General features: G+C 44.2%; 1 protein-coding gene across 1 annotated transcript in view; it reads left to right on the plus strand.

Moving 5' to 3' along the window:
• The window catches only part of LOC135106201 (zwei Ig domain protein zig-8-like), a 103,000-nt gene that overhangs the window by 69,392 nt on the left and 18,608 nt on the right, over window positions 1–15,000 (plus strand). The window contains exon 6 of the mRNA XM_064014976.1: window positions 14,475–14,643. Coding sequence (XP_063871046.1) covers window positions 14,475–14,643 — 169 coding nt within the window. The remainder of the gene's footprint in view (window positions 1–14,474; window positions 14,644–15,000) is intronic.

Raw genomic sequence — 15,000 nt, forward strand, 5'->3', positions numbered from 1 at the left:
AGTGCCCAGTTATACAATTTGATGACAGGCTTAAAATCAGTGTTTATGCATGATTCACATCCATACAAAATTGCAGACATTAAAGCAGCCTCAAAAACTCTCCGTTTCACAACAAAAGGCAAAATCATTGTTTTTTGTAACAAATGAAACATATTTCAGGACGTGACTTAGCTTCGCTGCAGCTTGTGCCCTGACAGCAGAGGACACATAACCATCATTAATAAATGGTGACCCCTAAGTTAGTGTAATTAGGGGCAGTTTTCAATAACCATATCGTTCACACGAATAGTGCCTACATCACCATCTTCACCATGAATAACAAAGAATTTTTTTTATCGTTGTTTACAATCATACCGTAATCTTTACAGAACTGGTCCAATATTTCCACCTTTCTCATTAAATTAGCCCGATTTGTAGAAAATAAGACAGTATCATCCATTAACACTAAAATATGTAACCAGTCTAGAAATCTCTCTGGCATACACCGTTCCTTTATCATCTTAACTAACTCACTGATGTAAATAAAGAAGAGTAGCAAGGAAGTTGGGGAGACCTGACGTATCCCCAGCGTGGTAGTAAACGATGCCGTGCCCACCACACTCTGTGTCACCCTGTACATAACTGTCAGAGCCTTCAGCATCACCAGTCCGCAACCCAATTTTTTCAACACAACAAACAACTTACTCCTTGGTATTAAATCATATGCTTTAGAAAAATATATAAACATTACAAATAACTTCCGTTTTTTTACGCTTAATTGAATCAACCAATACGCGTAGCGTGACAATGTGTCAAACAGCCGCGGCGTCTCTGGACCCCGGCTTGTTCCCGCAGAGGTCTAAACCAGCAATTCAGCCTATTGCACAGCACCATGTCAAATAGCTTTGCCAAAGTATTCAAGATGCTGATTCCTCTGTTATTGTTAGGGTCTTATCTATCACCTTTCTTAAATATGTTACAAACTTTAGCTTTAATCCATCAGCACGGGTAAGTGCCAGACACAAGAACATTGCTGAAAAGAGTTACAATAGCAAACACCCACTGGGCTAGCAGCAGGGAAAACACACCCGGCGGCAACCCGTCCGGCCCACACGCCTTGTCGGGGTGCATTATCTTTATCTTTTCCTGTACCTCCAAGGCAGAGATTTGGTCGTCCAACACAGTAATCGTTACATATGTAGTTATCTCTGTATCATTATTACTATTAATATCTGGTTTCAGGATGGCCTCAAAATGATCTTTAAACTCATCACTGCTCGGACACGTTCTATAATTGCTATCACCTGCAAACTCTCCCTTCCAATTTTTTACTTTCCACACTCTGCCGTCATCTCTGTCACTCAACACCCTTGCCCACCTACCTAAATGCATATCTTCCTGATAATCTATCTGATTCCTGCAAACACTGTCTTGCACACATGAATACAAAGCATTTATAATAGCACATTCTGCATCAGAAACCTCAAAATTTTCATTGAGAAAATCTAGATCTCTTTGGGAGATAACGTTACTAGATAGTTTTTTTTTTTATCTATATTCATGAACTTCATTGGTCTTCTAAACAAGTTATTTTTTCTACTACAACTGTACAGGGTCGTGTGATCTCCCAAATGGGATGATCTAACAAGGAGATTATCCAGATCCACTCCAGTACCGGCGACTGTCAGTGTTATGGGGGCGTGGTCTGATGGCAGGTCGACACTGCCAACGCGGCCCTCTTCTTCCTATCCAAGTATGCAGCAGTTCCCAGAGCCACGTACCTTCAAAGAACAGCACCCGTTTATGCCGCCCAAGAATCTCTGCGGGTCATTGACGAATAAGTGAGGAAGGCAACATCGCGAAGCTGCAACATGCATCTCACTGACGTCTCCTGGACATAGGCTTCTCTACCACTGCGTTTTGGGGTCTAGGAATAAGACGCCTGACAGACGTGGCACTACCTGCCTACATTGCCTCTGTGCAAGCATCGCGTGCTTTGGGTCTGTACTATTAACCGCCGCCCCAACGACGACAGACCTATCCGCCTGACTTCAGCCATAGAGACTTTCACCGGCAACCAGTATCCTAACCTCAACCCTGACCTTGCTCATACACAACGGACTCTACACGAGGCAGCCTCCAAGCACCGCCTGGACAACTTGCTGGCTCACGCTAACCAGATTGACCGAGCGCTTCTCGCCGCCACGACACAGCACAGTGAGGCTGTCAACCATCCCAGTGGATTGCTTCGGTCTCCTCTTACCCGACGAACCGGTCCCAGTCGGCGTAGCATTAAGGCTGGGCAGCCACGTCTAGCAACCTCATCGCTGCCGCTGTGGGACCATGACGGACGCCTTAGGCCACCACAGCATCTCCTGCCCTCGCAACCCTGGCCGTCTGCACCGCCATGCCGCCCTCAGTGACTTGATTTACCGGGTCCTGGCTGCAGCCGGCTTGGTAGCTATCCTCGAGCCGCTTGGTTTGAACCAAAGAGATGGGCGCCGACCAGATGGCATCACAGTCTTCCCTTTCAGGCAAGGCAAAATGCTGATGTGGGACACCACATGCGTCGACACATATGCCAGCACCCACCTCCTTTACTGTGCTTCTGTCGCTGGCGGAGCCGCCCAAGCGGCTGAGGATCACAAACGTCAGCTGTATGCGGCCCTCGCCCTGCGATACGAATTCACACCTCTCGCCGTGGAGACAAGCGGGGTGTTGGGCCCAGCCTTCAGCGACCTGCGCAGGAGAGCGGTAGGCGCGTCAGCCAACGCAGCGGAGAGCCCCGCGAGATAGCCTGGCTGACGCAACGAATCAGCCTTGCCGTGGTGCGTGGCAACGCGGCGGCGATCTGTGGGCCCTTGGACGGCAGCGAACGGCTTTAGCCGCACCTCGCACTCCACACGCGTGGGGGAGCACATATGCAAACGCACACACACACACACACACACACACACACACACACACACACACACACACACACACACGTGCACATTGATTGAACGTCACAGCAGTCTGCGGAAAGGTGGGGCAGCTGCCGTCACATTTGGTGATGCCTGATATAACAAAAGAATGGTGGAGACGTCACACACACACACACACACACACACACACACACACACACACACACACACTCTCTCTCTCTCTCTCTCTCTCTCTCTCTCTCTCTCTCTCTCTCTCTCTCTCTCTCTCTCTCTCTCTCTCTCTCTCTCTCTCTCTCTCTCAACATTTGTCATGGAAGGACTATAGGCATGCATTTAGTAAGCTTGAAAGAGCAATAAAAACAGAAGACAGTAAGAGATGCAACATTGCGATGATGAGTAAGAAAATCGAAACAGTTATAGGAGGACGAATCGATTTGACTCAGCCCAGTTTAGCAGGGCTGGGTGAACTAAATTGGGACTAGTATTCCTTACATGGACGGAGTATAAAACAAGCAACTGAGTGTTCTGTATCGCTTCATTTATCCTGTAGGTGCTCCTTAATCACCAGTGTATGAAGTATGCGTTACACGTATGTTTTCAGATTCCATTCACACTGTTCTTTCTTGGTATGAGCGAGTTTTTCCACTCATGTCCTCCTCCCTCTGAGTGACTCTCTTCAACCTCTCGTTTCGCCCCACTGCTTCATACCTTGTTATATTTTACCTCAATTTTCATGCTCATTGCTCTTCTGAATTTGCTAATTGAATGTCTTTTCTCTCGCGGCCTTGTTACACAAAAATTTTCATTAACTCTTACCCTTATTCTGTCCTAGTCCTCATTGCAAGAGTTAACTTTATTTTTTTTATCCCTTTTACTTAAAGAGTCATTTTTTTCCATTTTTTATTTGACTTAATTTTTTTTTTTTTTTAGAGAGAGAGGAATTTTAAGGCAGTTCAAAAGTAAGTTGGTTCTTCATTTGATTTTTTTTTCTTTTCTGGGGGAAACGACATATCTAATATTGTTTTTCTGGCTCTGCCTGCCTTGTACATAGAAAAAAAAAAACTCAGTAGAGTTAGGTGAGACCTAGAGCGAGATCGATTTATATCGTTATGTAAATAAATCCAGTAACCAGATTTTTTTATTAAAATTAACAGTAGGTGACGTAAGAAGGAACCGTAAATGAACAGCCGTCAGTGATGGCAAACACCTGGGTTTCAGTAAAAAAAAAAAAAAAAAAGTGAGGTTTAGAGAAGTTGAGGTGATCTTCGATAGACTTGAAGTTAGATTGGTATGATGGTTGTTTCCTGGTCGTAATGACGTGTGAGATCTGAAAGACATTTTTAGATCTTCTCCTTTAAGCTGCGGATCGGTGGTCCGGTGTGTGTATGTGTGTGCGCGCGCGCGCGTGTGTGTGTGTGTGAGTGCTACTGTTTATTATTATTTATTTATTTATTTATTTATTTTTTTTTTCTTTTATGTTTTGGGGACACTTAAGATTCGTTTGTATCTTCGTATTCTTGCTAGTGTGGGACACATGTGTTTCATGTGTTTGCGTTTTTCGCTCTTCCCGCGCCGCTTGAGAAACCTCAGTGGATCAGGCTAATGTTTTCGTCCTCGACTCCCTCGAGTAAAACAGTATCTTCACTTTGAGAAGTATTTCATCTGTTGTTCTGCGAAAATAAGTACGCGATGGTGGTGCATGACGGAATAAACTGAAATTACTCATGAGACATATCGAAAAAGCTGTCTCTGATCTAAAACTTTGATTCGTGTTCCCATGGGTATTTTCCCAAAGATGATGCAGCATCCTTAAAATGTTCCTATATTCCTTAAACTATCACCATAATCGTGAACACTTTTCAGTTTCAAGTTGTTGAGATAAGACGCCTGCACTACATACATCCATCCCTGTATATGTACATGAATGAATATTACTCTAATAACTTAGGCGGGGTTTCAATTTCTAGGGTATATGATTTCCCTTCTGTCTCCCGCTCTCCTCTCCACAATCTAATGTAATAACAAGGACTTTTGAATATGTAATGCACTGGTGTTGACAACCGAAGGCAGGATTTTGTACATGTTTCTAGGATTCACTTCTCGCGACCCCCCTCCCGCCTTACAACTACCACAAGTCTTGTTGAAAATAGTTGAGGCGTCGGGTTTTTCTTCTTACTTTTACTTCGGTGTAAATTGTGTTTATGCTTGTTCATATTTTTAGGCTCTAAACTTGTAAATGACTTAGGGATTGTTTCCTACTCGTTTTTTCTTTATTGCATCTAATTGTTTGTTTGTTTGCTTGCTTGTGTATGAGTGTGTGTGTGTGTGTGTGTGTGTGTGTGTGTGTGTGTGTGTGTGTGTGTGTGTGTGTGTGTGTGTGTGTGTGTGTGTGTGTGTGTGTGTGTGTGTGTGTGTGTGTAATAATAATAATAATAATAATAAACGGTTTATTATTTAGGCAGTTAACAAACTGAAAATGTACATAGGGGGTGGGGAAATACTTCACATTAATCGTAAAGGTAAGTCTAATCTAGAAGGGACTATTGATTGATGGCTCGCACCATGGTGGGAATCGCATTGAGTCTGTACCGGTCCGTGCGCGGCACCTTTAGGGGCGTTATCTTGTTGTAGTGTCTGGTGGCACGGGTCGGGCGAGGCGCGTCAGGCGGCAGTATGTTTCTGAGACGTGGATGATGCAGTAGTCCCCTTCCAAACTTCTCCAGAGCCTCTTGGTATCTGGTGGATAGTCTGGACAGGCTCAGGGTGTTCAGGGCTTCCTCATAGGTGGTGTTTGCAGGGCTAAGGATGACCCTGCACGCCCTTTTCTACACACTCTTTAACTGTAGCTGTTGAATGTGTGTGAGGGAGGAGGACCACGCTGGGGAGGCGTACATGAGTTTGGGGAGGATGAAGGTAAGGTACACCCCCCTTAATTTATCTGTCGGCGTCCCCAGCGACCTGAGTCTGCGCAGCATGTACAGCCTGTAGGTAGCTGATCTTATGGTGCTGGCGACATGCTGCTTCCAGGTCAGCTGGTCGTCCACCGTGACTCCGAGGAGCTTGGCGCATCGGACCACCTGGAGGGGGTGAGGGCCCACTGAGAGCTGGGGAGGGGGCACTGGTACAGAGGAGATACAGAAATGCCTCACCACAGTTTTGCTGTGGTTGATAGTCATCCTGCTCTCCTCCGTCCACGTCTGCAGTCGCTCCAGAATCGCTTGAAGTGGCGAGTAGTCCGGGTTCTTGGTGGAAACTGGGACGCCCACGGTGCAGTCGTTCACATACTTCCAGCGATGGGGGGTGTCAGTGAGGGCGTCGTTAATGAGGAGGAGGAAGCATAGAGGACCCATCTTGGTCCCCTGGGGGACCCCACATGTCAGCTGTTGGAAATTAGAGACAGAGCCCTGATAGCGAGTTGCCTGACGCCTCCCTGTGAGGAAGTCGGCTAGCCACGCCATCAGGTTAGGAGGGAGACCCAGACTTACTGCCTTGCTGATGACAACAGTGTGATCAATAAGATCAAAAGCCTTTTTGAAGTCCACAAAAGCAACAGCTAGAGAGGTGTTTCGCTTGTCCAGGTGGCTGTGGATGAATTCAAGGAAGCTGGTCAGGTAATGGGAGGTGGAGGTGGCTTTAATATTTCCAAACTGTCTGATATCTACGGTATTAAAGATTTTGGTGTAGGCCCAGTCATATACAAAATCTTCATAAATAAGGCTAGGGATGAGGGTGATAGAGACTGGCCTGAGGTCATTCAGTGAGTGTGGACTGGAAGTTTTGGGGATGGGGGTGACGTAAGATGTCTTCCAGTCTTCCAGTCCTCGGGGCAAGAGTGTTGGGAGATTGAAGCGTTTATTATGGAGCATAGCGGTGTTGTTAGCTCTACAGCAAATTCCTTGTAAATTTTTATACGGAGGTCAGTGGGTGTGGTGGATCTTGGTTTGAATTTGAGTATTCTCTTAAAAACATCCACCGCCTGGACACTGGGGGGATGAGAGGGAGCCGGAAGATAGGCAGGAAGCAGATTGGTGTGGAGGAGAGGAAAGGTTTGACAGATAGCAGCAAAGTGATCGTTCATCTCCTGAGCCGCGAGATTAGCAGGAAGGTGTTGGGTGCAAGGAAGAGATGAAGTGTGCTTTTGTAAGCCACACAAAGCTTTGATCTTAGCGTACCACTGTCTGTTGTTGGTCAGCTTGAGGTGGTGTATCTTGTCTGGGTAATAGTTTGCCTTTGCAACCTTAATCTCCCTGATCACTCTGTTTCTTAGTTTCCTGTATAGGACCGGGCAGGAGTGGAACGCCCAGGTCCACTGACGCATGAGTCTCTTAATGCGGGGCGTCATCCAGGGGGCATCAGATGGGTGCGTTGTGACGCTCTTGGCTGGGAAGTAGCGGTGGAAGGCTTCTATGGTGGTGGCAACGTAATTTTGCCATTTTAAGTGGACGTCCTCCACATCCACCACCTCGGTCCACGGGTGTTGTGTCACCCACTGCCCAAACTCCCTCATGGCTGAGTCAGGCATGGGGCGGTGGGTCCTGGTGACAGCTGACGGGGGGCTTGAGGGGCGAGTACTGCTGGCCTAGGTCTGTCAGTATAAGCTCGAGGATGGCTTGCTGGTGGGTGGGGAAGTCCACGACCTGGGTGAGGTGTAGCTGGTGCAGGATATCGTTGATATCTAATCTGTTAAAGTCCCCACAGATGACCAGCTTGGCGGCAGGATACCTCACCCTCAGGGCATCAGCAGTGTCGATGATATGAGCGGTAAGTAACTGTGCTGTGGTGGCTCGTGGGGGGTGGTACACGACGCACACGATGATGGAGGCCGTGTTGATGGGATGGCAGGGGGGCGTGACTCTCACCCACAGGGCCACTACACCGGCCGGAATATCGACAGGGAAGTGTGAGGGGCTGAGGGTAGAGCGGCAGAAAACGGCCACTCCCCCCCCCCTGCGTCCTGACCTCAGGTGATGGTAGAGCTGATAGTCCTGCATTGTGCACACCTCAGGAACAATCTGCCACGCCTCGGTAATCGCCACAATGTCTGCACAAGTAGAACTCACCGTCACAATCAACCCGTCCATCTTGTTGGCCAGAGACGTCGCAATGAATAAGAGGAGGGGAGGGAAGACTATACCACACAAGAGGTACTTCAATGTGCCTGTATTCCTTCTTCCCCACCCTGCGGTCTACTCTGGCACTGGAGGTCACTACCTTGATGGGACGCACATGTTTCCCTCCCTTCGATCCGTGGTTCCGAAATAGTTTCAGGGTCTTAAGGCACTTTATCACTTTGGGTGGCGGGTAACCTGATCCTCGCCTGCGACGCAGGAGGTAGTTGCGTTCGTACGTTTGCACTGGAGCACACATTATTCTTTATGTGTCAACACGCACTCGCTAAATGTGTTCACAAGTACAACAATCCCACCAGGGCGAGCCTAAAACTAAAAGCTAAAAGTTGAGAACAGAAAAAAAAAACTGAGGTCGCTATCACTAGGGGGCGGGGAAGGCCAACAAGGTGGCCGAGGCTGCCCGAGAGCGCCAAAGGTCACACGTCCTGCCCGTGTGAGGTCAGAAGTGTGTGTGTGTGTGTGTGTGTGTGTGTGTGTGTGTGTGTGTGTGTGTGTGTGTGTGTGTGTGTGTGTGTGTGTGTTTTAATTTTCTTTTGTTCTTTAAAGTTAAGGAGACTTTTGGAGTGTTTTGAATATTTGTTTAAAGTGAGTTGAAAATGCATATTCACCAAGTTGCTTCGAATATTAAACAATATATATATATATATATATATATATATATATATATATATATATATATATATATATATATATATATATATATATATATATATATATATATATATATATATATATATATATATATACACACACACACACACACACACAGAGAAAGAGAGAGAGAGAGAGAGAGAGAGAGAGAGAGAGAGAGAGAGAGAGAGAGAACATAAGAACATAAGAAATAAGGGAAGCTGCAAGAAGCGACCAGGCTTACACGTGGCAGTCCCTGTATGAAACACTCCTACCTATTTCCATCTGTTATCCCCATCCATAAACTTGTCTAATCTTCTCTTAAAGCTCTCTAGTGTCCTAGCACTAACTACATGATTACTGAGTCCGTTCCACTCATCTACCACACTATTTGAGAACCAATTTTTTCCTATCTCCTTCCTAAACCTAAATTTTTCAAGCTTGAACCCGTTATTTCTTGTTCTACCCTGGTTGCTGATCCTAAGAATTTTGCTTACATCTCCCTTGTTATAACCCTTATACCACTTAAAGACTTCTATCAGGTCCCCTCTTAACCTACGTCTCTCTAGAGAATGTAAATTTAACCGCTTCAACCTCGCTTCGTAAGGAATACTCCTCATCCCCTGAATCCTTTTAGTCATTCTCCTCTGTACTGATTCTAATAGACCTATATCCTTCCTGTAATGTGGGGACCAGAACTGCACAGCGTAGTCTAGATGAGGTCTGACCAGCGACAAGTATAACTTTAATATTACTTCCGGCCTTCTACTTTTAACACTCCTAAAAATGAATCCTAGTACCCTATTTGCCTTGTTTCTGGCTTCTATGCATTGTTTCCCTAGACGGAGTTCAGAGCTAACTATAACTCCTAAATCTTTCTCGTACCCTGTACCTACCAGAGTTTGGGTGTTTAATGTGTACCTATTGTGTGGGTTTCCTCTACCTACGCTAAGCACTTTGCATTTATTGATATTAAATTGCATTTGCCATCTATCCGTCCATTCATTCATTCTATCTAAGTCTGTCTGCAAGGCGATGGCATCCGCTTCTGACCTAATTAATCTACCTATCTTTGTGTCATCCGCAAATTTACTAACATCGCTACTAATTCCACTATCCAAGTCATTGATATATATTAGAAATAATAATGGGCCTAATACTGATCCCTGTGGCACCCCACTAATGACATGACCCCACCCGGATTTCGAGCCGTTTATTAGCACTCTCTGTCGCCTGTTACCAAGCCATGTCCCTATCCAACCTAACACCTTCCCATCTATCCCGTGCGCCCTAACCTTTCTCAGGAGCCTTTGATGGGGCACCTTGTCGAATGCTTTACTAAAGTCCAGATATAAGATATCATAACTATCACCATTATCTACTGCCTCGTACACCTTACTGTAAAAACTTAACAAGTTTGTCAGGCAAGACTTCCCCTTCGTGAAGCCATGCTGTGACTGATTTATCAAGTTATGTTTGTCTAAATGTTCCCTAATGTTCCTGGCTATTATTGACTCTAACATTTTACCTACAACTGAAGTTAAGCTGACAGGTCTATAATTAGACGCTAAAGTTTTATCCCCTTTCTTAAAGATGGGTACTACATTAGCCTGCCTCCACATTACTGGTACCTCACCCGACTCCAGTGATTTCCTAAAGACAGAAACTAACGGCTCACTAATAATCTTTTTACATTCCTTCAGTACTCTGGGATATATTTCATCAGGTCCTGGTGACTTGAACTTTTTTAGCCTATCTATCTCCTGCTCCACTATCTCCCTAGTTATGGAAATATACGTCAGCTTCTCATACTCATCTGCTCTAAACACCTGTTCACTATCTGGCATATCCTGCATGTTTTCCTGAGTGAAGACAGTTAAAAAATAATCATTCAGAAGTTTACTAATCTCCTCCCCAGAACTAACCAGCTCCCCATCTGCTGCCTTTAATGGACCTACAGTATCCTTATTTTTCGTCCTGTATACCTGATAAAATCCCTTGGGGTCCGTCTTCGCCTGGCTGGCTACCTTTAATTCATAATTGTCCTTAGCTTTCCTCGTTAACTTCCTGACTGTTCTAACTAATTCATTATACTGTGTCCTTAAAACTTCCTCACCTGCCCTTAATCTCTTATATATACTTCTCTTACGCCCTATATAATGCTTTAACCTAGCAGTCATCCATTTAGGGTCATTTTTTTGTTATCTTATTGTTCTATACGGGATATTTGCTAATTGACCTGTATGAACTTTATCTACGAAATATTTATACAATTCATCTACATTTACTTCACCTAAACCCCTCATCTCGTTCCCTACCATCCTCTCCCCTCCCTCATCAACTCGCCTCGACCTTACCTCTCTCATTTCAGCATGACCTGACATTCCAACATACTCACACCTATCTCCCCCCTTCCTCTTTCCTCCTCCCTTCTGGAGCCTCACCTCACCTCCCTCATCCTGCCTTATCTCTCTGAACTCCGTTCCTGACCTGACCTCACCCTGCATCCTTTGCCAGTCCACTCCTTGGAGGTACCTTTTTAATTCTTCAAAATCTGTTCTCCTAAAGTCAGGTATTTTACTAGTGTTTTTATTTCTAACAGTTTCTTCCCATTCTAGATTGTACCTAATTTCCCTATGGTCACTGTTACCTAGCTGTCCTCCAACCTCTACCTGCGTGACTGCTTCCTCCCTGTTAGTAAGAATTAAATCTAGAATATTATTCCCCCTTGTGGGTTCTACGACTACCTGTTTTAAAAAATTATCCTGAATTACCTTAAGGAATTCCTCTGCTTCCTTGTTACCCACAATCAGACTCCAGTCGATATTCCTAAAATTAAAATCTCCTACCACACATACCTGACTGTACCTGCCTGCTCTATTTAATTCCTGCCACAGTGAGGTGTTAATTTCCTCTGTACTGGTCGGTGGTCTGTAAACTACCCCTAGTACTACTGACTGCGATCCTTCCTTAATATCTACCCATATCGACTCTGCTTTGTTATCTGTTTTAATTCTATTGTTCATACAGCACTGTAATGTGTCCCTAACGTATAACGCGACACCTCCTCCTCTCCTGTTTTCTCTATCTTTATAGAACATTGTATACCCATCTATCTTAACCTCTGGATTAAAAACTTTTCCTGACATATCTAACCAAGTTTCAGTTAAAGCAATGATATCAAATTTCTCTACACTCGCTATTCCTCTAAGCAAGTCTATTTTATTCAGAATACTTCTACAATTTGTGTAGTAAACACTTAAGCTATTTCTCACCATCCCTAAGCTAGCTTCCTTTCTAGATTTAACTAATTTGCCCCTTGCATTCTCCTCACTACCCCTTCTTCCCTCCCGACTAACGAAAAAAGTGCTGGAGTGCAGTTACCTCCCGCTCGAGTGTTTCGGCCAAAACACGAACACCCTGGCGTGACAAATGCACTCCATCCCTGGCGTACAAGGTGTCCCTGCCATAGAAAAGGTCCCAGTTGTCGATGAACGTCCATCCATTACTCCTACAATGATTCGCGAGCCTGCGATTCACTGTAATAGCCCTGGACAGCCACTCAGCACCAACTCCCCTCCTCGGCAAGACACCACATACCACGGGGATCCCTCCCTTCTCCCTAATCCTGTCCAAAGCCTGTCGAAACCTCCTGATAAGCTCCTCACTCCTGACCTTACCAAGGTCATTCCCTCCCGCACTGAGAAAAACAATGGGCTTGGTCCCATCTTTTTCCAAGCACGTGTCTAGCCTATCAGCTATCTTCCCTATCCCGGCCCCCGGCAAACACACCCTCGACCTACGCTTCCTATCCCTAGCACAGAACGCACTATCTAAGTGCCTAACCTGACTATCACCAAACACAAGCACTCTACCTTGGGGCAGGGTAACTGGATCTGCCCCCTCCTTCTTGCCTCCTCCAGCCCTGTCCACCTCCTTCTCCTTCCCCTCCTCCAGCACATTGAAGGGATTCTTCGTCTCCACGGAAGGTGCCCTGAGCACCTTCACCCTCTTGGCTCCCCTGCACACAACCGACCACTGCTACTCCGTCGCCTTACTAGGTAAGGTGACGGTGGGGCACGACCCTCCCACAGGTGCTGAGATCCTCTCATAGAACTCAGCCTGCAGGTCTGAGATCCTCTCACGAAACTCAGCCTGCACCTCCGAGATCCTTCGATGGAACTCAGCCTCCACCTCTGAGACCTTCGCAACGAAGTCCTCGAGAACAGGAGAACTAACACAACCTGTCGACTCAGCAACACAAGGCGCCATGTCTACACTAGCCAGCTATATTAGCGTCAGGTCACTGCTCACTAAACACGTCCGTTCACTAGGAACCCTGACCTGAGAGAGAGAGAGAGAGAGAGAGAGACAGAGACTAAGGAAAGTGTTACGTGTATGTGGGGCAAATGTTATGACTTTTTTTTTAACTAACATTTTACTATCAGAAATGTTATAACGGATTGTTTTGTTTGAACTATTTTCTTGCACCTTTTATAAGCAATATCTGAAAATTACTCTGTTACCTGAAATTATACATGTATTATAATGTGATATATCATTTGTATGCTTCTCTCAAGAACCGTTTTCTTTTATTGAGTCACTCTACTATCGGTTTTGATCACTCCATCTTGGAACACTACGCTTAAGAAAGTTACGAAAATGTTATATGATTCTAAAGTGATACTAAATGATTCTCATTTGTGCCATTTCATTTAATTTACACAATTTAAATCTATAATTTACGCAATCTTATTTTCATAATAGTTTTCTAGTGTCATAGTCGAGGCCTCTGAACAGCACAAAATATCGCTGCGTTTGTGTCTCATACATCTCATTACTTTTATATTCCTTACGTCGTCATCATAAGTTGGACGTATTCAAGAGAATTATCACTATGACATCGAAACAGTTATTATATACTAATGCTTCTCACGTATTTTTTTTTTTTTTATGATGATGTGATATATCATTTTATTTTATATATATATATATATATATATATATATATATATATATATATATATATATATATATATATATATATATATATATATATATATATATATATATATATATATATATATATATATATATATATATATATACAGTGCCACCATATCGTTATTTATATAACGAAATTGGGGAGCTTTGTTTTCATCGAATTTGTAAGTTGTTTTACCTGTATTGGTTTTTTTTGCCTTTCTATAGGAATTGGGATCATTATATTTCTATGCGTATACTTCCATGGTAGCTACAAATAAAGCATTTATTTTCTATCATAGTACCAAAACATTTTTGGAATCATAATTTATCTTGTTAGCAAGAGCTTCTCCTCACTGAATTGTTGGTTTACATTCCTTTATTTATTTATTATTTTATTTTATTTATTTATTTTTATTTTTTTCCTAATTTAACGTTCACTAATGTCTTGGCTCATCCAGGAGAACTCCATATTCATATTGTTTGAAAGCTGATGAAATGTTATTTTGCAGCAGCCTCTCATCACTATGGCATCTCATCTCGCCTACACGTCCACTTATCATCTCAGTTATTGAGAAAAAAAAAATGCACAGTATCATATATAACAAATATTCTCCCAACATCTCACCGTAACTAATTATTCATCCGCAACATCGTTCCACCACTACCCTGTATTATCTGTAGCTTCACATTACTTCATGACTCTACTACCACCTCCTTCTATCACTTCCCATTCCTTACCACATCTTTCACTAATTAGTACATTTATATTCCAAACATTTCGCCTATTTGTGCAATATACCCATCACCATCTATAATTTTCCTGCAGAACATAAGCTACAGCAGCAGTCGAGGAGGCGTGTCTATGATCGTGGAGAAGGGTCCCACCACCATCAGCTACTTGCTCATCACTTCAGCGCGCGTAGAAGACAAAGGAATGTATACCTGCGCAGCCTCCAGTCTTAATACCACTTCTGTCACACTGCACGTTCTTAATGGTAAGGGTCCTTGTCCGAACACACTCTCAGTTTTGGCATTTCTCATACATTTCATTACTGTGTGTGTGTGTGTGTGTGTGTGTGTGTGTGTGTGTGTGTGTGTGGGTGTGTTGGAGGGTACTGTGATGAAAAGGAAGGGTGGGTAGCGGAGCGAATCTCTCTCTCTCTCTCTCTCTCTCTCTCTCTCTCTCCTCTCTCTCTCTCTCTCTCTCTCTCTCTCTCTCTCTCTCTCTCTCTCTCTCTCTCTCTCTCTCTCTCTCTCAGCATTTCGTAGTCACATCCTCCCTTCTTTAGTTGTCCATGCATTCACGCATTCACAGTCTCACACAGTCTCTCTCACTCCTGCCTTGTTACTCA

The sequence above is a fragment of the Scylla paramamosain genome, chromosome 13, assembly GCF_035594125.1.
Source record: "Scylla paramamosain isolate STU-SP2022 chromosome 13, ASM3559412v1, whole genome shotgun sequence".
NCBI classification, from domain to species: domain Eukaryota; kingdom Metazoa; phylum Arthropoda; class Malacostraca; order Decapoda; family Portunidae; genus Scylla; species Scylla paramamosain.